Here is a 25,227-nt window from a genome sequence, read left to right as displayed (position 1 = left end):
ATCTTCTACATGACTTATAATTCAGTAAAACTTATTGCCTGATTTCTGTGACGTTACTGAGAAATACAAAAGCTTAAGTAAATAATATAAAACCCAAAGGAAACCTGTGAGTACTGAACTTAAAAAAAAAATGCAGAAAATGTGTTTTGAGGACATCTAACTTATTAATCACTTGTTTAACTTGTTCAGTACTTCAAAAGCTTAGAAATAAGTTTCTAGACAAAATCCAAGAAATTTACCTTATATTCCTAAATAAATGCTTTTTCCATTATTGTGAAATACATCAGTTTTTCTATATAATACTGATACATTTATGTAATTTATAAACAATCCAAAAAGAAAAAAACTTCATTATTTTTGTACTTCATTTCTATATCGTTAGTGCTAAGCCTCTACTCACCATTATGCAGTTCTCCTGTGACGGTTCCTTCTCCCTGTGGACTGCCATCCTGATCTCGCCATTTCCAATCCAGGCCTCTGATTACACGAGCCCCTGGAACCATGTATTTCAAAACCTGGGAGCGTACTAAACGTCTCTGTCTTCTAAGGTTGGCTTCTGCTTCCTTAGCTGCTTTTCCTGTAAGGCAGAAATTGAAGAAACAAAAATCATGAACAAAAACTTTTTGTAAACACAGTTAATGGTTTAGTAAATTAAGAACACCTCATATCAGTTCTTTACCTAGTTGATCTTCACATACTCCATTTACAGTGCCATAAAGTTCAAACCCAGACAATGAGAGGTAGTGTGTTTGTCCACTAGCATTCTTCCCCATCTGTTTTATTCTCACATGTCGCCACCCTTGTTTCTCATCTTTTGGTGGATCAAGAGGCCAGGTTGCTGTTGACCTGTAAGTGTTTTAAATACACCAAAAATATATTCAAGATGGAGAAGATTTTATACAAAATGAAAAATAAACTAAAACTTTCATATTCAGTCAATAGCTTATTATGTATTCAAATTCTAACTTTTAGCTGTTAATCCTAATCTTAAGAAGCTCCTTCCATAATACAAATGCAGAAAGCAATATAACTCCATACTCTATCTACCCATCAAAATGTGCCACAAACAATATATAATTAAAACTTACAAGCAGTGATTTTTTTAGAAATATAATTGTTTTTTATCTTAAAAAATAACATATGATCAATATATAAAATTTAGGTAAAGAGATACATAAAAATAAAAAAATTTTTAAAGTTAGCAATAATCCCATAACCAGCAACAGGATATTATTAATTTGTTGGAACATACATAAGCTTTTAAATATACAGAGAATATAGTAAAAATCTGATTCCATTTTTTTCTGTTAGTGCGTGCTATACACATATATAGTTAAATATCAATTTTTAAAAATAAATAGGTTCATCTTTCTACTAATGTTCAATCTAAAGCTTTTGACAAAATTTTAATAGTTAATGTTTTAAAACTTTTAATACCAAAATTATAATATCAAGTGATTTGTTTAAGAAAATCTTGCTTCAAAATTTCACAAAGTCATGATGTCCAAGAGCATATAATTATTAAAAAGAAAAAGAAAAAAGCTCTTTATTGAGCTTTCGAATTTGCAAAGACTCCTCAACTAACCCTGGTTCATTGAGACTGCAGTCATCAACATGGGTATACAAAGAAGTCCAGTTCTGTCCATCTTTGGATACCTGGAAAACCCAATTTCTCAGGGCAGATCTTCCATAACCACGAGCGTGACGAAGTGTATATGCTGATGGTATCACCCACAGACCCAAATCTATAGCAAACCAGGCATTCTTATCATCATTGCTATGGCAATTTAAAGCTGAGTTATCACGACTTAATATGTCTTCTAAGCGGCCATAAGGTAGATTTCTTCCTTCTGATGATGTTACTACTACAAGTCCATAAGCAGCTGGATTTACCCATTCATATGCAGTTCTACAGAAATTCAAAAAAATTAAGTTATGTTAAAAAAGCTGCATTTTTTCCTGGACTGATGCAAATGTTCTAAGAAATGATCATGATGATGAATATGCAACTATGTGATAATATTGTGAATTATTGATTATATTTGTAGAACAGAATGATAAGTTGTTTATGTTTGTTGTTATATTTTTTAAAAAATTAAAAAATTAAAAAAATTAACTTAAAAAAGCATTTGTTCACATAAATTTTTTAATTTAAAATTAATTGATATAAAATTCAACAAGTAGTAATTTAGAAATTTCTTCATAAAAATCTGGATAATCTTAAAATTTAATCTACAACACAAAATTCTGTAGGAAACTCAAAAAAAAAGTTCATAAATTTAATCTACTACCTAGAATTCTTTTTCCAAGTGAATGTTGTCACTCTAGATTAAAACAGAATGACTTACTTGGCATTTGTCCCAATCCAGTAAATGATTCCATTCTCATCAAAATCATGCTGATGTCGAAATATAAAATTTTGGCCTTCTCTTAATTTTCGAACAAAAACAAATGAAGATCGGTCAAAATCATACCACTGCTTTGCTACCTAAACCAAAGAAAATATGGAAGATGACAGCCTTAATATTTTGAGGATTATTGCCCATTTTTTTCTCTCATTGCTTTAATATGAAATGCTTTTATTATAACAAATGCTCATTAAAGAATATTCGAAAAAGTGTAGGAAAATAGGAAGTTCACACCAAAACACCCACAATTAATATTGTATGTATTTTTTTAGTCTATCATTCCCATGAAAAGGACAAAACAAAGTTTTGTTGTTACTGTACACACATCAATTATCATTAGTCTTTAAGCATCTTCATAGTATATAACATTCAAGTTAGAAACATTACCTACTTAAACATGCCTTTATTGACTGACATTGAGGTTTTTCTCAATATTTCAGTATTACAAATAAATATAATCAACATTTTTAGATAGAAAGCATTTATTATGTATATAAGATCATATTCTTAGAATAGATTCCCAGAAATGGAACTTACTGGGACAAATTTCTGGATACATATTTCTCAAACTAACTTTCTAAAGGGCCGAACTGCAACAAAGAATGCATATTTCATCATGGCCTTGCCAGATGCTTACCATTTTCAAGAGATACTGTTCTAGAGACTCAACCGTAGCTAAGGGTTCCATTTTCAACATTCTGCCTGTCCGATCTATCAATGCAGTTTCACCAGGTGCACGCTCCAACCGAAATCTTAATCTTCTTGTAAGTATCTACACAGAAATGATCAAAACGCTTCAGGAAATAAACTTTTTCCTTAGAATTGTAAAAACGAGATACGCTACATGAACAAAATAATTGAGACTCATAAAGTATGATTAGAAAGGACCAATGAATAATGTTTTCAACTAAATATTTTAAAAATCAGACTTTCTTAACACCTTCAACTACACAGGCTGCAAATAAAATTATTATAAAACACTTTTAGCAGAAGTATTAAATATCTAACTTGTAACTCTCATTTTCCATTTAAGTTTCAAAGAGCAGTAGTTGAGCTAATTACCTTACTAGTAAGCAACAAGTATGGGACAAGTAAATTTAGGCAAGTTAATTTCTGTACAAACCTTAAGTAATTTTACAGAGGCATTGTAAAATATCTGTATGTACATTCTAATAGCATTTTATACTACAAAACTACCAGAGGGTACATTCCTGGTTGTCCTGTCTTTGAATCTTACACAATCTCCTGAAAATGAAAAGCGTATAATAAAAAATACTGGAGTATAAATACAGTGTAAGAACACAAATTCTCAGTCTTTGAGACTTAATATCCACATCACTTATATAGAGGTATAAAGCATAACAACGGATGGATCAAAGTCTGCTTGCTCATCTATTTCTAAAAAACACAAGGCAGACCTGTACATCTTGTTTAACATTTATACAATGTCATGTACACGAACTAACTAAACTGTAATTCTCTGGACAAGCTCTCTAGGGAGGTCTAATGGCTTCTGAAACACTCCTGTATGATTCTCAGGGATACGGCATGTTTTGTTTGCCTTGGGTAGGCATGCTTAGAACAAACAGGTTCTTAGCCATTTATCCAAGGCTGCATTACAAGAAGCATTCCACGGGCGGGCCACGGTGGTTTGGCAGGCAGGGTTCTCACCTGCCATGCCAGAGACCCGGATTCAATTCCCAGTGCCTGCCCATGCAAAAAAGAAGCATTCAACTCAACAGAGTGCAAGACAGGTTGGATAAAGACAAGATTCAAGGCAGAAGGACCTGCTAGGAATTACTAAAGTTAATGTACAGAAGATATGATGAAGATCTGTGCTTGAATGTGAGCAGTAAAAACTTTTTATCTTATTTGCTTTTTCACATCTGGATCCTGAGTTTAAAACCTAAGAAAAATTGGATGAATAAATGAAACTGTCAACTAAATAATGTCTAGGAAGAAAACAGGCTATAAAATTATGTAACAATAATAGCTTGTCCAAAGGAGAAACAGAAATAAGAAAGGCTGAGACCATCTGATTTTAACCAATGGCATACAGAAAGACATTTTAAAAGAATGTGTTCTAATTTTTTTATGTTGACAAAGACATAGAGACAAAAAAAGGGATTTGACTCATTACTTTAGAACAAGAGAATCTCACCTTCTTCACAAATATAGTATCTTTTTCCAAGTATGATCTATCAAATATATTTCTTACAGTAAATATTTATTAAATGAATAATGCATCACTTCCCACACTGAAGTGATTAAACAAAACAGACTGGAAATACATTCAAGAGTCATTAAAAAGATCAATCAGGGTGGGCCGCGGTGGCTCAGCGGGCAAGAATGCTTGCCTGCCGTGCCGGAGGACCCCGGTTCGATCCCCGGCCCCAGCCCATGTATGGGGCGGGCCGCGGTGGCTCAGCGGGCAAGAGTGCTTGCCTGCCATGCCGGAGGACCCCAGTTCGGTTCCCGGCCCCAGCCCATGTAAAAAACAAACAAACAAAACAAAACAAAAAAATAAAAAAAAAAAAAAAAAAAAACTTTAAAAAAAAAAAAAGATCAATCAAATGATATTTAAACTAGCCTTTAAAGATTAAGCAGAGTGATAATAACTCTTATTTTAATCCAAAATAAAAGGAAGGGATTCTTTTTAAAGAAAAATATAAGACTGAACTGTATTCAGCAACAATAGCTACTGCATTGTTACCTGGAGGTTATATGTGGATCCTGGTGTATCATACAAATGAAGAGGTAGACGCTCAATAGATTCTAGCACAGCTATTAACTTTCGAATTAATGCAACTGCTGGTCGACTGTGAGGAAAAATAATAATTGTCAAAGTTTAATTTTGTATTAGATTACTTGCATAGACAGAGAAACTCTCAAAACTCAACCGACTTCACTTAAGATTTAAATATTTCATTTTTGCTAATAAAATTCTTATCAATTGCATTCAAAACATGTACAATTTATTTTTTAAAGTTTACGCAATTCATTATGTAATATTTGATACATATACAAGACTTCTAGGCAGCAAAGTTTTAAAACCTGTGACAATGTGAATCAAGAACCATTAAAAATTATCTCTAACCTCTGTCACAGTGAGAAAGGATTTAACATAAAAATATATTTCCATTGAGAGAAGTATATTGATAAACGTGCTGGTTTGAAAGGAAGTATGCCCCCTAAGAAAAGCCATGTTTTAATATAAATCCCATTTCATAAAGGTAGAATAATCTCTATTCAATACTGTATGTTTGAAACTGTAATGAGATCATCTCCCTGGATGATGTGACTTAGTCAAGAATGGTTGTTAAACTGGATTAGGAATGACATGTCTCCACCCATTTGGGTGGATCCTGATTGGTTTATTGGAGTCCTATAAAAGAGGAAATATTTTGGAGAATGAGATTCAGAGAGAGCAGAGAATGCTGCAGCACCACAAAGCAGAGAGTCCATGAGCCAGCAATCTTTGGAGATGAAGAAGGAAAATGCCTCCCGGGGAGCTTCATGAAACCAGAAGCCAGGAGAGTAAGCTAGCAGATGACGCTGTGTTTGCCATGTGCCCTTCCAGCAGAGAGAGAAGCCCTGACTTTGTTCGCCATGTGCCTTTCCAGATGGGAGAGAAACTCTGAACTTCACCAGCCTTCTTGAACCAAGGTATCTTTCCCGGGATGCCTTTGATTGGATATTTCTATAGAATTGTTTTAATTGGGACATTTTCTCGGCCTTAGAACTATAAACTAGCAACTCATTAAACTCCCTTTGTTACAAGCCATTCCATTTCTGGTATATTGCATTCCAGCAATAGCAAACTAGAATAATAAATAATAATTTGTAAAGAACTAAAATGTTTATTGCAGGAACTTTTCACTAATTATGCTTTTGTAAAATTCTATTAAAAAGGATAAATAAAAATAATGAAATGAATTACATTTCATTTATGATGAAAAAATCCAGTCACACATATAAAAGTAGTTAATACTGTATAACGAACTACCATCAAACCATTACCCAGCTTCAATAATTATACTAATGGCCAAACTATCTCTTTCTATATCCCCACCCATTTGTCCCTTCCAATATATTTTGAAGATAATGTCAGATAGCATATCATTTCATCCAGAATTATCTTCAGTATATATCTCTAAAAGAGAATTCTTTAAAACAAAACAATACAACATAATCATATCATTATCACACCTAAAAATAATTGTTATTACTTAATATCAAATACTTAATCAGAGTTCAAATTTCCAATTGTATCTAAAACATGCATGTAATTTAAACTAAATCAGTTACATTCACAGCAGACATGTACTTTAAATAAATTTTCCTTTATTTCATTAGATTAAAAAATACTTTTTAAAAATTTCCTTACTATAAATTTATTATATAAGCTACATTTTTATCGGCTAAAAAGGTTCCTATCGTGTATATAAAGACTATATTAACAATATTTTACAGGAAGTATACCATCTGAACAAACATTGAAAACATCAAATTAAAAGAAATTCAGGTCTTACCTTTCATCATCTTCATTTTCACTAAAAGCTGTTTTAAAAACATTTATTCTTTCTACAAGTTGACTACAATCTTGTTTCAGATCTAAATCCATGCTCTAAAACAAAAAAATGGAGGAAGTACAAAAGAAATTTTTTAAACTTCTTACTGGAATTTATCAAAAACTCATGCAAATATTAACAATCTATTTATAAATAAAAGCTGAGTGGAATATTTTTTTCAATTAAAAATCTTATATCACTAATAGACCATAGCTAACTATACAGAGATTTTGCCCCACTTCCAAAGTCAGCATAATTATGTTGCTAAATCAGTGTTCCCCAAAGTACAGTACACAAGATGATTTCACATGTTATATGAATGACATTTTTCATTTTAACAATACTTATTTACTTTAGTGAGTATTAGAAAAAATATAACTTTGTATCAAAACCATGATTTCATAGTTATTACTGAATAATAGAAATGTCATATCACTAACTTCAGTAAATGTAAGTAAATTCAAATGATAAAATTAATGGAGATACCTAAACTGATTATATGATTTCTTTCATTAAAATTAAGGAAAAAACTTCACCACAAGAGGTATTCCAGATGGACTAAACTGAAGAGAAACTTAAGATTATTTATAGAGACATCTGTCAGGTATTCACATAAACTTTCTCAACTGTCAACGTTTATAAATTAATTTTATAGCATATAATTTACATATTCACAAACTACCTATACTGTCAGTGCTCATAAATTTTTTATAGCATGATATTTAGGAGCTTAAGAAGATTTGTAAACTCACTCCATTTTACATACTTTATAAGAAAATCAGAGTAGTGAATAATATTTAATTTTAGGCTAAAGTAAGTGCTTTATTCATAAAAACCTTGAACACTGATTATAATTGGGAAACTTAGAAATCAAGAGACTCAATTACTTAAATCAAGTGGCATGGACCAATGATACCTTTTTTTTTATAATGGAACACGTCACAAATTTGCATATCATCCTTGCACAGGGGCCATGCTAATCTTCTCTGTATTGTTCTAATTTTTAGTATACTTGCTGCCGAAGCAAGCACCAATGACACCATTTAAAAAGGAAAGGTTGGGGAAATTATAAATAATAACATTTATTATTCAATTTTTAAAATATTTCTTGACAAAAACTAAAATTCATTCTGCCATATATGTAGCTACAGACAATTGAGAACTATACTATACTTTTATTCTCTATTAAGCGATAAACTTACATTGTTTAAAACAGTAAGAAGTGCTTGCACTAAGCCACTACTGCACATTTCGTATGGTGAAATTGTGTTCTCATCCTTCAAAAGTACAATTAAGTTTTCTAAAGCAGTCTTCATTAAATCCCTCCAAGTGTTCTCACCCTCAATACACTAAAAGTAAAAAAAAAAAAAAAAAAAATTAACGAAGATAATCAAACTCTAGGTGTTTTATCAGAACAGGAATTATGACAAAAATAAATTAGATAGTAAACAAGATTACGAATTTCAATTTTCTAAAGCAAATTATCTCAAACTTTTCTGTAAAGGGGCCTATAATATTTTAGGCTTTGCAAGCAAGCAATACAGGCTCTGTCACAACTACTCAATTCTGCCTTTATAGCACCAAAGTCACAGGCATAAATATGTAACAAAAGAACACGGTTATGTTCCCAGAAAACTTTATTTATGGACACTGAAATTCAATTTTCATGTCATGAAATACATCTTTTTGCTTTAGTTTCAACCATTTAAAGATATAAAAACTATTCTTAGCTTACAGACCTTACAAAAACAGGTGGTAGGCTGTAGTCTGCCAACCAATAAATCAATCAATACCCAGAATATAAAGGATAGAGCAAAAAAAACAGTAAAATAAGATTCACTAAGATCTATAGGCTATCAGACATACTTGTCTATTTGTATGAAGTTCCCAAGATGACTCCAACTGGGTTGCTATGTTTTTGAGTGTTACCACTACTCCACGAGGCATGCTTTCAACAGCTTTAAAGTGGTCATCATATAAATCTCGAGCCATAGTTCGTACCTACAAAATAAACAAAGCACACGTGAATTTCCACCACAATTAATAAGCCTCTGTCTTGTGCACATTTGTGAATGTAAAAGCTGGTACTCCTGCCTCCCTCCCTTTTCTTCTTTTTTTAAAATTTATTTATTAATTAAAAAAATAAAGAAACAAAATAAAACAACATAATCAGTAATTCACAATAGCATCACTTAGTTGCATATTCATCATTTCTTAGAACATTTGCATTAATTCAGAAAAAGAAATAAAAAGACAATAGAAAAAGAAATAAAATGAACACAGGAAAGAAAAAAAAAAGATCATACCTACCATACCTGTCAGCCCTTGCTTTCATTGATCACTAGCATTTAAACTAAATTTATTTTACCATTTGTTCCCCGTATTATTTATTTTTATTCCATATGTTCCTCTCTTCTGTTGACAAGGTAGATAAAAGGAGCATCAGACACAAGGTTTTCACAATCACACAGTCACACTGTGACAGCTGTATCACTATTCAATCATCCGCAAGAAACATGGCTACTGGAACACAGCTCTACATTTTCAGGCAGTTCCCTCCAGCCTCTCCATTACATCGTGAACAAGATGATATCTACTTGATGCATAAGAATAACCTCCAGGATAACCTCTCCACTCTGTTTGGAATCTCTCAGCCATTGACACTTTGTCTCATTTCCCTCTTCCCCCTTTTGGTTGAGAAGGTTTTCTCAATCTCTTGATGCTAAATCTCAGCTCATTCTAGGGTTTTTCTCAATCCCTTGATGCTGAGTCTCCGTTCATTCCAAGATCTCTGTTCCACGTTGCCAGGAAGGTCCACACTCCTGGGAGTCATCTCCCACGTAGAGAGGGGTAGGGTGGTGAGACTGCTCGTTGTGTTGGCTGGAGAGAGGGGCCACATCTGAGCAACAAAAGAGGCTCTCTTGGGGGTGACTCTTAGGCCTAAATTTTAAGTAGGCTTGACCTATCCTTTGCGGGGTCAAGTTTCATATGAACAAATCCCAAGACTGGGGGCTCTGCCTATAGCTTTGGTTGTCCACACTGCTTGTGAGAATATCAAGAATTCAACTTGGGGAAGTTGAATTTCTCCCCGATCTGACCACTTCCCGAAGGGGGCTTTGCAGATACTTTTCCACTCACTGATCAAATCACTCTGGGATTCACCTTCCTTTTCCTTTAACGTTAGAAACCTGTAAAGACAACCCCCCCCCAACACTAATGGAAGAACTTGAGTCATCTCAGAACCAACCATTAAATGGTTCCAGTACAGTTTCACTCTTTTACATTTGTAAGTTATTTCTACCTATACCCTACTATAGAAATGATAACTGTCTCTTCCTTTCTGCTTATATTTGCTATTGAAATTGCAATGACTTCACTTCCCATTGTTAGAATTCATAAAAACTCTGAACTCCATAGACCAGAGGCAGGATAAATTTTAGGCCTATAGACCATCTGATCTGCTTCAGACCTAGCAATAAACTCTTCCTCTCTCTGAAACCCTGGTGTCACAGGAGTTGGTCATGTGAGAGCATCACGTAGACCCTACAGCTGCTGTCCAGTATCAATAGTGCCTTACCAACTTTCAAAACATGTTACTACTTCTGTTCACATACATCAAAGGCTATGTCAAAGGTTCTAATGGTTCAAAAAAGCACTCTAGTAGATTTTAGCAGATTTTTAACTAAAATAACTCTTATAATTTCAACTTTCAGTTATTTTAACTTTATATTTATACATAAAATAGGTGTTTATTTCACTTTTACTTGTAAAAACACTAACTTGATTCTTTCAGCAAAAGTAAACCATTGAGTGCACAGGTAGTGCTAGTGGTAGAATGCTCACATACCACGTGGGAGACCACAGCTGGATTCCCAACCATTCACACACACTCAAAAAAAGTACACTATTTACAATAAACTGATAAGAAAATACAAGTAAACAAACAGAAGAAAATTAAGCTACTTGTTATTCCATCTATCAAAACTGACCATATTAAGATTTGGGGGGATATATCTTAGATTTCATTTCTTTTTTTAAATTTAATATATTCATCCATATATACTATACATAGTGTTCATATATTTACATATTTCACCATGAGAAAGAATTGCTTTTTGGTCCATTTTGGCACTGATTACCTCTCATTCGAGCTAAAATAAAGCTATTTAAAAAAAGAAACCATACACATACTAGGCTTGGATCTGATGAAATTTAGTACATAACACACTTAAAATGTGTGCTTAGGAAATTAAAACAAGAGAAAAAAATTTTTTAAAATAAATAAGGGGAAAACTGTGTGCTTAGGGTAGATTTAAGATTTACCTTATTTCATTTAAATCACAAAACTAACTCCGGCCTAACTCTCTAATGTAATGAGGGGGGAAAAACGCTCATTAACCTACTTAATACCGGTTCTATCTATTTTGTTATGCTTTCAGACTTAAAAGGAAACAAGTTCTAACTATTGGATAATTTGGAAAAACATCACAAAATAGTTCTAATAAATAAAAACCATTTAAAACTATTAAGATCCTTCTACCTATTTTGATAGATATTGCTTTCATACATGGAAAGAATACCCACTTAGTAACTAAGTTTCTACTGATTTCAGGAAATCAGTAGAAACTCAAGAAATTGAATCGATTATATTTTCTTAAAAAAAATGAAAATACAGGAATGAGACTATTTTCTCAATAATTTAAGGTTCTAATAATGTGAAACTTCAGTTCCCTGTGAGTTAGCCTAGACCTGGTTGGTTAATACTACATATGAGGGATTCCAAGAAATCCCTAAAATAACTGAGGGTTTTCAGCTTTATAAAGTATTACTTAGCTCAGATTCCTTTTAGCATCTAATGTATCTTTATTTGAATGAGATACATCTTTCTTAAATACTCTTAATACATCCTCAACAAGAAGAAATCTCTGGCCTCATACCTTGTTTAAATACACGCAAAAGCCATAATGAGATAATATATTTAGTTATAAAGGCATGATATACTCACAAAAGAAATCAAAGCTATTTTCCTTCCAGGGTTAAAGTATCAGAAAATATCTTTGATGTGAACCAGAACATCATCAACCAGAACTGAAGAAAAGAAGGCTTTCTATAAAAAATAAATTGGGGCGGGCAATGGTGGCACAGTGGCAGAGTTCTCTCTCGCCTGTCATGCCAGAGACCCAGTTTCAATTCCCGTGCCTGCCCATGCAAAAATAAACAAACAAAGTACTCCAAATAAAACCCATTATCATCATTCCTAAATGGTTTTAACACCTCAGCTATAAACACACAAGACTTCTCCCCAATCCCAAACATTTACAAAGCATGTTTTTCATACCATAATTAGAAAAACTACATTATATTACTACCATGGATAAAATAAAGATATACAATATTTGCTCCAGAAACTACTGCATTTAACTAGAGATTAGATATTTTACTTTCTAAATGAAATAACATGCAAGAAATGACATAAACCAAGACGGATATACAGTGATGATATTTAATTGATGGATAGAATTTAAAAAGTAGTATCATGATCTTGAAAGTGAAACCAATAATTTATTTGCTTCTGTTATCTTTAGGAGGTAGCATTTTCAACTAATATGGCTATTAAAATTAAGCACCATAACAATCTAAATCTAGAATTAGGCATTCAAATTTTGGTATCACAAAGTATTAAGTCAGGATTGCAAGGCATAACAATGCATTTTCTACCCCATTATATCTCTAAAACATTACCATCAATAATTTCAGCATGACTGTAAAGATTCTATAATATTGATAACTCAGCTAATTAAAAAGTTAAATGTTATCTCATATTAAGATCAATTTTGATTGCTTTAATTTAATGTGATATTTATAATGTTGCTATTTTATTTTTCATACACCATGGAAAATAAAATATACCAAAAAAGAAAAACTAAATATATGTTGTTAGGATAGCTTATGTTATAAGGCTCAATTTTTTAATGTTTATAATCTACCAATGAAAACGTAACAAGTCAGCATAAAAGAAAGAAAAAGCGTATTTCACATACATACCTTTTGCTTTGTTTTTTCTAACTTAGATTTCAGTTTTCTGCCTCTTTTGCCAGTCCAGCCAGTCACAAATTCTGAACCTTAAAAATAAAAAAGCCATTTCACAGAACATACTTTCTGAAATTTAATATATCCATTTATTCTCACCTGCTAAACTTACATACCTACATACTTACCCAAAGAAGTTTCTGCAGTGAAGGAATGTTTAGTTCCTCTATTAGATTCAAACACAAAACCAGGTAGATCTTCTTTCAATATTGTAGCTTGCTGACCATCTGAGTTATGAATAGCAATTTCTCCTTCTTTCAGACATGTTAGTGACCAGTTGCCTACAGTAAGTTTAGTGGGTCCTGGTGCTGAGAGGATAGGCTGACTTGAAGTAGATGGTTTTACTTGGCCTCGGGCTCTTTGTAACTTCTCTAAGAATTCACTTCTGCTTTCTATAAAGGCAAAATGCTTGTGTTAAAACCTCATTCATTTCAAAACTTCTACATTTTAAAACAAAGGACACTAACCTATTGAAATAGTAACAATTTCATAAAATAAACTTAATTAGTATTAGTAGCCTCCCACCAGAGATTAGGCTATTTAGGTGAGGCATGAAAGCAAATCCTAGAGGTACAATTTTTAAAAATATGATGCTTGGGGGGGGGGGGTAATATATATATATTTTTGTTTATATATATATATATATATATATATGATACTTTGGGAAAAGCTATAACCTGAGACAGCAAAACATGAAATTTGTCCCTAAGTGACAAAAGGCTGAAGAGATTAAAAGTAGATAGAGTTGGAACCCAAAGTATAGCAGTATACAATGCTATTTCTTGTCTTACGATATAAAGTATGATACTTCTTAGCATTTACATTAAAGAAATTAGCCATATACTAAAAGATATGTTAATTAAATGACAGTGCGGCCAAAATAAGAGCAGAAAAACAAGTTGTAAAAACTGCAGAAATGCAGAAACTAGAAAAATCTTTAAAGTATTACCTGAACTATCTGATCCACCTTCAGGACTACCACTTGAATACATGGTGGCAAGTTTTCCATCCAAGATAAATCTGAACCATCCATTACTGCCATTAGATAATTCCAAAGCTGCTGCATCACTCCAGATATACAAGCAGTCCCTTCCTCTAATGATTGACCAGTCTCTCCAATGATATGGTTTACCTTGCTGCAATTCTTTAGCATCTTCCTGTGGTTCATCTTCCTAAATGGGTAAAATTATTCAATGAGATGAGGAGGATAATTTCCACTTAGAATATTGAGAAAGATTTTAATAATATGACCAAAAATCAAATTTAGAGTTAAAACATCTTAGATGTTATATTTAGTTGCCTATAGTTTAAGAAATATTCTAAGACAACTAAATCTTATTAGCCCTAAAAAATATTAAAACATTTCTATAAATAATTAACTAAATTATATCACATGCAAGTGTAATTCTAAAGAAGACTAATGGATTAGCTCTATTCCAAATTAACTCATTTGCTTGTACCTTGGTAGATTCACATCTCTGCACCTAATAGATTTTTGTAAAAAAGATTAAGGAAATAAATAAAATGGAGGTTTTGAGTGAATAATGGTAAACAAACATAATGGTATACCAGAATCACTGAAAAAGATTTTTACAAGTAAATTGTAAGGCCCCATCCTTTTATCCTAAAATGTTTACTTCTGTTGACATTTAAAGGTTAAAAATATTCACCTGAACATGCGGATTATGAACATTTCTAAATTCTAAGGAATTATGCTCCAGAAAAAGATGATTAACAAGGAAAAAGACTTTCTAACCATTGTAAAACAACTAAAAACTGGACAAAATATATGAAAAGAGTGTTTTCAAACACTGCAGAACAGGCAACAGAGTTCCGTGATTCCCAAGGGAAGAGGGAACACAAACAGAACCCAGCAACACGAGCTGAAGGAATGGGGATCACAGTTTGAGGAGGCTAAGTCAACTAGAATATGTGGAGGCTGAGGTTCAGGAAATAAGGAAATGAAGCAGAAAAAGAACTCCAGAAATCTGCAAAGAAGTCGCCATGAGTCTCCACTGAGTACTAGGCCAACTAAGTACAGAGTGAATACAACACTGGACAGAGAACAGCAAGAAATCATGAGATTAATAATTCCCAAGGTTCACAAAAGGTGGCTGGATTTTCACATTCCAACCAATCAGAGCTGAAAATCCCTGTGGATCAACCAGGGCATTCATGCAGATCCCACTCGAGTTACATGTTAGTAGTAGGATGAACTATCCCTAGAGTAAATGCTACTCTAGACCTAAAGCTAGAAGGAATCTAATTTAAAGCATGAATCTAATTTCTCTGCCAAAAAAAAAAAATTTGCAAAATAAATTCAACATTTTTTAAAGGAAGACCACAAAATCTAGACACGCAACAACATTCACAGTATCCAGCATCCAATTTAATAAAATTATCACACAAATGAAAGAGCAGGAAAGTACGACCAATAATCAGAAGAAAAATCAGTCAATAGAAAAACTCAGAAATACTAAAGATGGAGGATGTTGTTAAGAGACATAACTATTTTCAAGTATTTAAGTAAAACATCAAAATAATGAGTGGAGAATTGGAAGAAAAAAGTAAAAAATACAATACATAAACTTCACTAGATGGCATTAATGAATTAGATCAGTGCATTTTTTTTAATGACAATTTTTTTTATTTTTAACTACATATGGTGGGGGGGCATAATCCTTTCACCTTTAATGGCCTTTATAGGAACTATTTCAGCCATGAATATGAATCTCTGTTCTCTTCTGTTCAATATGCCATCTCCATTTGAGTGCCACTAGGCATTACAATATGTCAGAAAAAAATGACATTATCAGTACTTCAGTATTTATTTTGATTTGACGCAAAATGAACACTGATTACAAGAATAATCAAAATTTATTTAAAACACATTTTCAGAATTCCTAATAAATTCAGTGAAACTAAAAACTTCATACACTTCAAATATAAAAATGAAAACTTAGAAAACTTCAAGTGAGATGTATTTTTTTTTAACTTTTTTATTGTATAGTATAACATATATACGATCCTCTGAGATTTTTCCTTCTAGTTGCTTCAGAATATAGGAAACTAGAAGGATGAAATATTTTTTATCATCACAATTTACTTTTTCCCTTTTTTGTGTGAAACATGACATATATTACAAAAAAGCAATAAATTTCAAAGGACTGCACCACAATTAGTTGTAAAACATATTTCAGAATTTGACATGGGTTACAATTCCACAATTTTAGGTTTTTACTTCTAGCTGTTCTAAGATATTGGAGACTAAAAGATATCAATTTAATGATTCAGCATTCATAGTCATTTGTTAAATCCTATCTTCTCTGTGCAACTCCACCATTACCTTTGATTTTTCAATTCCTCTCTTTAGGGGTGTTGGGGCATTTCTAAATCTTTCATACTGAAAAGGTCTGTCACTAATATGGGGTAGGGAGATGGAACTATCTGACATTCTGGAGAGGCTGGGCCCTCTAGGATTCAGGACTTATCTGGACCAGGAACCCATCTGGAGGTTGTAGGTTTCTGGAAAGTTGCTCTAGTGCATTGAAACCTTGTGGAATCTTATATGTACCGCCCTAGGTGTTCTTTAGGATTGGCTAAATGGTTCCGGTTGGAGTTTGGCAGATTATGGCTAAATGTAATGGTTCCAGTTGGAGTTTGGCAGATTATGATAGGTAGCAAGGTCTAACTGAAGTTTGCATAAGAGCATCTCCAGAATAGCCTCTCGACTCTACCTGAACTCTCTCTGCCAGTAATACTTCAGTAGTCACACTTCTTTTCTCTCTTTCAGTGCATTTTTTAAAAAGGTAGGGAACTTGAAAACATCTGCAGAATCCATCAGACAGGAAGCAAAAAGAAAAAAGAGGGAAAAGTCTCAGTAAACTGTGGGACAATATTAAGTAGTCTAACATAAGTGTAATTTGAGCCCCAAGCAAAAAGATGATAGGAGACAAAATATCTGAAGGATTAAAAGCTGAAAATTTTCTAAATTTGATCAGAACTATAAACCCACAGATAAAAGAAATTTAGTGAAACCCAATAGGGGTAATTTGTGTATATACAAACTCATACACACTAAGACACTTCAAGACCAAATGGTGAAAGTCAGTGATAAAAATCTAAAACAGCTATAGGAAAAAAGGATAACATCGTGCAAAAAGGAACAAAGATATGAAAACTGCAGACTTCTCATCAAGAACTATGTAAGACAAGTGACAATAGAACTTCTTTAAAATGCTGAAAATATGCATCCAAAATGAAAGCCAAATAAAGACATTTACAGGAAAAAGAAATTTGAGAGAATTCTCTGGTTTGCTATGCCAGTTTGAAGCTTTTATATAAATCCAGAAAAGGCCATGTTCTTATTTAAAAACAAGAACTTTTTTTTGTATTGTAAAATATAACATATATACAAAGCAAAGAGAAAAAAGCCATACTTTTCAAAGTACACTTCAACAAGTAGTTACAGAACAGATCCCAGAGTCTGTCATGGGCTACCATTCCATCATCTCAGATTTTCCCTTCTAGCTGCTCCAAAACACTGGAGGTTAAAAGGTATAATAATATAGCAATTTAACAGCTATATTCATTTGCTAAACCTCATTTTCAGTTATACCTCCTCCTTCTCCTTTAATCCTTTTCCAATCGATAGGAATACTTGGGGAATGCCTGTTCCTATTATTACACTGAGAAGAGGTGTCCACACTAAAGGAGAGGGGGATGTAATTAACTGATAATCATGGAGATGCTGGTCCTGCTGTGCTTCAGGACTTATCTGACCTAGGAACCCTCCAGGAATTATATGTTCCAGGAAGGCAAACCAGGGCATGAAACCATTACAGAGTCTGAGCTGTAGCCCTAGGTATTAAGAGTCAACAGGACTATTGCTGATTGGGGTTTAGCAAACCATGGCAATTAGCACCACCTAACTGAGCCTTGCCTAAGAGCAGCCTTCAGAATAGCAAGGCCATGCTCTTTCCTTTTTTTTTTTTTTTAATATTCTCACCAATCCATTTTTATTGAAACAACTTTACATAGATTCTGCCCATTTTATTCCTTGTAGATATCTTAAATTTGGACTTAAATTCTGTCTTTCTTCCCTGGCATCTGCTGTTATCTAAAACTTTGATTAGTATACCTCCCTTACCCTGCAACAATTCTTTTGTAATTGGCCTCAAACTCTTTTTGGAACCAGTAAACAATAAAATAACATATCAGTCATTAATATCAAAGGAGGGGAAGTCCATGTTCTTTTAATCCATCCCTGCGGGTGCAGACCTTTTGTGGGTAGGATGTTTAGGTTCAATTGAGATATGACCCAGCCCATTCTTGGTGGGTTTTAATCCCTTTACCAGAGTCTTTCATGAAAGGATAAAATGACAGAAAAAGCCTAGGAGAGAGAGAGCGCAGAGAAGTAAGCAAGGACCCACCAAAACTGAAAAAGCCAGAACCTGAAGGCAGCAAAACCTGGGAGGGAAGGATCAACTGAAGCCAGCCATGTGCCTTCCCATGTGACAGAGAAAGCCTGGATACCGTTGGCATCTCCTCAAAGAAGGCATCATCCTGCTGGTGCCTTAAACTGGGACATTTCCATGGCCTTAGAACTGTAAATTTGTAAACTAATAAATCCCCATTGTAAAAGTAAAAGCTAAACCATTTCTGGTATATTGCATTCTCACAGCTTTAGCAAACCAGAATGCTTGCCTTTTCATTTTCTAAAGTGTCTTTTCTTGGAGGGGGGGGGGGGGCGGGGTATACAAAAGTTAGCAATTTTGATGAAGTCCAACATATTGATATTTTTTCTTTTTATAGTACATTCTTTTTTACATCCTATTTAAAAATCTTTGTTGGACTGCAGGTCATTAAGATTTTCGCCTTTTTCCTCTAGAAATTTTAAAATTTAGCCAAAACATTTAAGTCTATGAATTACCTTGAGCTAATTTTTCTATTTGGGCCAAGTTTCTTTTTCTTTTTTTTTTTTTTTTGGTTTATGCTATCCAACTGTTCAGTTGCCCATTTTTTTTAAAAAGATCATTCATTCTCAATTAATTCTTAGCGTTTTTGATGAAAATCAACTGACCCTATATATGTAGGTTATTAATCCACCTTTATACCATTATCAGGCTTTCTTGATTATTTTAACTTTATAAAAAGCCTTGAAATCCAGTGGTGTACTTCCTTTAACTATGTTCTTTTTAAAGGCTCCTTTGTTATTCATATGCTTTTGTATTACCATATGAATGTTAGATTCTGCATATCAAGTTCTACAAAAAGTCACTAGAATTTTGGTTGAGAAGTACATATGACCCCTGTTATGGTATTCCTGGCAAACGCATAACCTGAATCCAATCATGAAGAAATACTACACAAACACAAAGAGTCACTGTCCACAATAACTGGTCTGAATTCTTCAAAAAATGCCACAGCTTAGGAAGACAAAGAAAGGCTGAGAAACTGTTGCAGGTTATCAGAGACATGCCAACTAAATGTAATGGATTCTCCTGGATTGGATTCTGGACAAAGAAAAAGAAAAAACTACTATGAAGTATATTAGGGACCACTGAAAAAATATGAATATGGTCTCTGGATTAGAAACTAAGTTTACATCTATATCAAGTTTCCTGATTTTGATAAATAAGGACTATTTAAGAGAATGCTTTCTGTGAAAAAAGGGGCTTTTTAAAAAGTTGAAAAAGGGGCTCTCTGTTTTCAGCTTCCTCAAACAGGTTTTTTGAAAAGTCAGTTTGGATAAAGGGTAGTCTACATACATATATATATATATTATATACTATATTTGCAACCTTTGTATAAGTTAAAAATTGTATCAGTAAAATTCAGGGAAAAAAGGCAAAATTTTAAAAATTAAAGTACTATTTCATAGAGTCATTTTTTTTTAACAACCATCACAAATTAGAACTGGATTTTCTCAAAAGAAACCTTATTTCTGGTATCATCACAATTAACACCACTCACTTTTTCTGGTTTTGATTCCTCTTCATTCTCATCATCAGAGGAAGGACCTGCCAAAGTTGACACTTTGCTAATTACACCAAGCCTTGCTAGCTGATCCAAAAAAATATCACCACCTTTATCTACTAAATCTCTTATGATCTGCAAAGCTAGCAAATGGCCATCATCGTCATCCTAAAAAAAAAAAAAAAAAAAAAGTCAACTATGGCAAGGAAATCAAAGGAAAATTAAACTAAATTTAGTTGCCTAAAGTAGACAAATATAGCAATTTGTCACAGGCAAAATGATTTACTGAAATAAGGACAAGACTTAAATTTCTTTATTAAACATTATCAAAATGGAATTAAAGTTAAAGGAGTTTCAAAAAAGATAAGAAACTGACCTCTTGATCAAGAACAGTTGCAGTGATTTCCACAAGTACTGTAGGCAAATTGTGACCAACATCAGAATCACAAACTTCTTTTAAGAGTGCTTCAGAGCAAAAATGAATCATTTTTCTAATTAGAGCAAGACTTGCTTTCCTTGAAAAGAAAAAGAAAAAAAAATGAATCCATGATATGACATAAAGCTAAGATAATCCAAAATGCAACTATGCATTTTACAAAATACAACTAAAAAATTCAAAGTTTTATATACTCTGCTGAAAAGATTTAATAAAAGAATACAAAAATAGAGCAATATTAGTACTATTTCAGATCTATCTCTCTATCTATTTTTGCATGGGCAGGCACTGGGAATTGAACCCAGGTCTCTGGCATGGCAGGTAAGAACTCTTGCCACTGAGTCGCCCTCAGATTTATCTTTGAGGCCACTTCTTTTCTATTAACATATCAAACTCACCTAAAATGACATTTTATAATTTTATCAATGTATTATCCTATTTTACATTTTACCAGAATAATAATTAAGGTCTTCATTTTAGAATAAAAAGTAATAGAAATACTAAGAATATAAATGCTGCCAATTTTAATTAATCTAAAATTTCCTATAACCCAAAATACAAAGCTCTAACAACTTAAAACACCTGATAGTCTAGTAAAACAAATTTTGAATTAAAAGTATTTTTGTACTTTGTCAAATTTAAAACCCATGTTCACGGTAACAATATTCTTATTATACATAAAAAGTAAGGGATCCTAGTAATTTCACGTACCAAAACATTCCCACTGTTAACAACCTCACATGCCTCCTCTCCCTTCTATTCACCCAGCTTTGACGCTTTACTCAGAACACAGGACCTGATATTCAGTGAATTCATACAAACTATTCTCAATTTTATAAAAAGCAACATCTTCTTTTAAAATATATTACACAATTTAAATTATAGTAGACTAAGAGGAAACTGGGCTATCTTATCACAGGAAACAATTTAACAAATATTTTCTGAGCATTTAGCAATATTCTAACTATTAAGGTGAAGAAATCATAACCCTTGAGGTGACTTCCATAAGAGCAGAAAGGCAAAAATCATTACTGCTTTTCAAGAAAGGCATGTGACACACATGTATTAACATACAGTTTCAACTTTATATACCTCCAAACTCTAAGATGAAATTCCTAACACTACATATTCTTTAATTAATCAAATGTGCACTATTATAAATACAAGTATATTACAGAAAAATAGTGGGAGGGATTCAGCAGACTAACCTAACAAGGTTAGTTCCTATAAGTTTCTGTAAATGGCTATTTATATTTGGTTGTAAAACCATTTATGTATACTTGATTTATTTTAATTAGCAGACCATAACAGTGTTTATATGTTAACTATCTATCTATCTGTTATCTGAAGTTATCACATGCTGAGCCCTTCTTATGAGGCAGGAAACTCTTTAATATACATACTTTAAAAACATTACACCTCATTTAATCTACCCAACAAACCCTATGAGATGGATTTTATTATCTCAGTTTACAGGTGTAGCAACTGAGACACAGGAAGGTAAGAAGTCTAACAAGGTCAAAGAACTAATAAATTACAGAGCCTGAACTCAAACTCATCTCTTAACTATTACACTATACATAACGTTCAAAACATAAAACTTTGCTGTTTGAACGCTATTACATAAACTAAATTGTGAATATTTTAGTTTAGTCTTTTGTATTATAAATAGCACTATTTCTGTGGAAATAGCTTTTTCATATTTTTTCAGCAGAAAAGGATTTTTATGTTTAAGAATACCTTTATACATGCCTAGTATTTATCAGTATTGAATCCATACTGATAAACTGATTCCAAAAAAGCTAACAACTTAAATTATCATGATATATTTATGTACTAATTCACCATGATGTTGTTAGGTTTTATTTTTTCAGTTTCTTAAAATTTTAATGGGTGAAATGACATCTTTTTATTGAGGTGCATGGGCTGGGAATTGTCCCACATGGCAAGTAAGTACTCTACCACTGAATCACTTTTTTTGCAATCTTTGCACTGTGCCTTAATGTCACTGGCTAATTCATTTAAATGAGCTCTAAAATTTTTATCAATCTGTATATGCTCTTTTTATAATTAAGACAGTACCTTGGAGGCACCACATACCACTAAAACCTTCTGACCCACCATTTAGAGCTGAATACTGGGGATCCTAGAGTAAGGGAGGGAGTGGAAAAGGGGTGGTTGAGTCAACTGGGCTACATCCACACATGGAATTGTATGCAGAGGTTAGAAAAATAAGATGTTTCGTTTATGTTGACATGGAAAAATATATTGTTATGGGGGGAAGTTTCAGAGCAATATGGCTTATATATTTCCCATTTATGATTAAAAAAAAAAAATCCAGACATCATTCACATGGATATGTATGTGGTGCATGTGTGTGAGTGCATGTCTGTATAAAAAGTCTGGATGATATACCTCAACAACTAATGTTGCAGGGAAAGCAGTGATACTGGTCAGAGATAGGAATAAAGGAGTTTTCCATTTTCTTTCCCTCTTAAAATAAAATCCACCTAGAATTTGTTTTGGTGTAAAATGTAAGATAAAAGTCTAAACTGATCTTTTTTTTTTTAATCAAAGTACAAAGTAGGCATGCTAAAACCATTTACTAAATGATCTTCTCTCTCCCAAATGATTTGGAAAACCTCCATTATAATACTTTCAATTCTTATACATAAAATAGGCTTTATTTGGTGAAGTGGATTAGTGATTCCATTCTATTCAATTTACTCTCTCTACTCCAATGATTTACATATTCTTGTGCTAGTCATCATAAAGATTTCGTTACTAAAGATTTACACTAGCTTTCAGATTTTTAACAATCCTCCAGATTTATTTATTCCTCCAGATGAATGTTGGGATCTGTCAAGTTCTAAAAATAAATTCTGTAGTTATTTTCTTTGGAACTACATAACACAAATTAATTTTGGAAGAATTTCTATCTTTTTACATAAATGTCACCATTATTCAAGTCTACTTTTCTATCAATCAAATTGTGCCTTTTTTTTTTAAATAAAAGGCTCTTCAAGGATCCTTGGTTGCTGAAAACTATGCTTGATCTTTGTCTAGTACTAAACACTAACTCCAAAATCATTTATTTATTATGTAGCCTTTCTTCTAAAACAAAGTGGAGAAACCCTCAGTTTAGTATCTTACAGAAAGAATTTACAAACTATTCCACCGATAGTGTTATTCTCATTTTGAAGCCTTCATGATTTGTTATCTGATTTTTATTTCATGACAATACATAGTGCATAGGCCAATATTAGATAATGGGTAATGTCAAAATATATATGTCCTCCTCTACCTGAACCAGTAATCTGATACAGCAAAAATTAGATTGCAACCTAAACTGATATTGCTAAGTAATACTAAAAAATGAACAACCATTTCCAAATACTCCCAATATATTTAGAACTATGCTAAACACTTAACATGTTAAGCTAATTTTTATCTTCACACCTTGTCATGGTCAGGTTCACATGTCAACTTGGCCAGGTGGTGGTACCCGGTTGTCTGGAACAGTGAGTGCTGGCCTGTCACTAAGAGGACATTTCATGGACTTAAATCATGACCACATTGGCTGCACCCACAGCTGACTGAAAGGGGAGTGTGTCTTCTGCAATGAGTGATGCTTAATCTAATCACCAAAAGGTTTTTTTTGTTTGTTTTTTCCTTTTTAAAAGAAAGAAAGAGAGAGATGAAGAAGAAACAACAGCACAACCAGCTCAGGGGGGAAAACATGAAGAGAGCTGTGGACATCCTGGTCTGGTAAAGAAAAGAAGCAAAGCAGGAGAGCAAGAAAAAGTCAAGTCTGTCAGTTCACACCACAGTTGAGGAGGGGGTGCACTATTTCTGGAAGTACTGCAATACCAGGTCGATGCGTGGAGTGGACAGAGCAAGCTCCTATTCCATCTCCCTGCTCCAAAAATCCATTTAATATATTGTCCTCGGATAGAGAACGTACCAGATATTAAACTGATAAGAACAGATACTACACTTGATCTTAGCCAAAAGGCTGAGAAGCGATACCAAAAGGCTTTTAAGGAGGATTCAGAAGAGACACTCTTGCTGTTTCAGCCAGCCAGCCTCTCCTGAGTTCATTGAGGACCTTCATTGGAGCTGCCAGCTCGCAGCCTGCCCTACAGACTCTACATCCCCATGGTTATGTGAGGACACTTTTAAAAATTTTATATTTACAGGTATTTCCTGAGGATTCTGTTTCTCTAGAGAACCTGAGCTAATATATACCTGAAGAGAATTAAGTATTATTATCCCACTTTAGAGAGGAACAAGTGCAATCAAAAGGTTAACTACCTCGGGTGGGTCACGGTGGCTCAGCAGGAAAGAAAGCTTGCCTGCCATGCCAGAGGACCCGGGTTCGATTTCTGGTGCCTGCCCACGTAAAAAAAAAAAAAAAAAAAAAATAAGAGGTTAACTACCTTATCCAAGGTCACCCAAATAGGAAGAGGCAGGGCTAACATCTGAATCCACTTTGAGCTGACTCCAGATTCTTGGCTCTTAACTAAGACATATGCTATCTTCGTAGCCACAATTAAATATGTCTGCTACTGAGAGAATGTAGCATCAATTGTGCTAAAACTGAAATTTTGTTTAGACAATTTCCAAACATTTAAAAGGACGACAGAAAGTACTGAAACCTACAGGGTCCAGCCTATCCAGAACATCAGTTAGTTCCATCCTCCTATCCCATATTACTGACAGCCCCTTTCAACACGAAAAAGTT

The 25,227-nt window shown here is 33.2% G+C and overlaps 1 protein-coding gene and 2 non-coding genes across 14 annotated transcripts in view; all 3 read right to left on the bottom strand.

The window, feature by feature from the left end:
* Positions 1-25,227, bottom strand: part of HECTD1 (HECT domain E3 ubiquitin protein ligase 1) — a 108,364-nt gene that overhangs the window by 32,336 nt on the left and 50,801 nt on the right. For all 12 annotated transcript variants that reach the window (XM_077127011.1, XM_077127012.1, XM_077127014.1 and 9 more), the window contains exons 11-24: positions 20,424-20,562; positions 20,045-20,215; positions 14,019-14,241; positions 13,198-13,461; positions 13,025-13,101; positions 8,846-8,980; positions 8,182-8,328; positions 6,941-7,035; positions 5,122-5,227; positions 3,046-3,180; positions 2,349-2,488; positions 1,586-1,909; positions 680-846; positions 401-577 (exon numbers count right to left, since the gene is read on the bottom strand). In XM_077127011.1, coding sequence (XP_076983126.1) covers positions 401-577; positions 680-846; positions 1,586-1,909; positions 2,349-2,488; positions 3,046-3,180; positions 5,122-5,227; positions 6,941-7,035; positions 8,182-8,328; positions 8,846-8,980; positions 13,025-13,101; positions 13,198-13,461; positions 14,019-14,241; positions 20,045-20,215; positions 20,424-20,562 — 2,300 coding nt within the window. The remainder of the gene's footprint in view (positions 1-400; positions 578-679; positions 847-1,585; positions 1,910-2,348; positions 2,489-3,045; positions 3,181-5,121; positions 5,228-6,940; positions 7,036-8,181; positions 8,329-8,845; positions 8,981-13,024; positions 13,102-13,197; positions 13,462-14,018; positions 14,242-20,044; positions 20,216-20,423; positions 20,563-25,227) is intronic.
* On the bottom strand, positions 7,903-8,007 carry LOC143656615 (U6 spliceosomal RNA). Its single transcript, XR_013162531.1, has one exon. It is a non-coding gene; the product is annotated as a U6 spliceosomal RNA (small nuclear RNA).
* Positions 24,320-24,510, bottom strand: LOC143656674 (U2 spliceosomal RNA). The gene has a single exon (XR_013162578.1). It is a non-coding gene; the product is annotated as a U2 spliceosomal RNA (small nuclear RNA).

Source organism: Tamandua tetradactyla, chromosome 14 (genome assembly GCF_023851605.1).
Source record: "Tamandua tetradactyla isolate mTamTet1 chromosome 14, mTamTet1.pri, whole genome shotgun sequence".
Taxonomy (NCBI): domain Eukaryota; kingdom Metazoa; phylum Chordata; class Mammalia; order Pilosa; family Myrmecophagidae; genus Tamandua; species Tamandua tetradactyla.
Note: the sequence above shows the minus strand (reverse complement) of the source record. Positions and strands in the feature narration are given on the sequence as shown.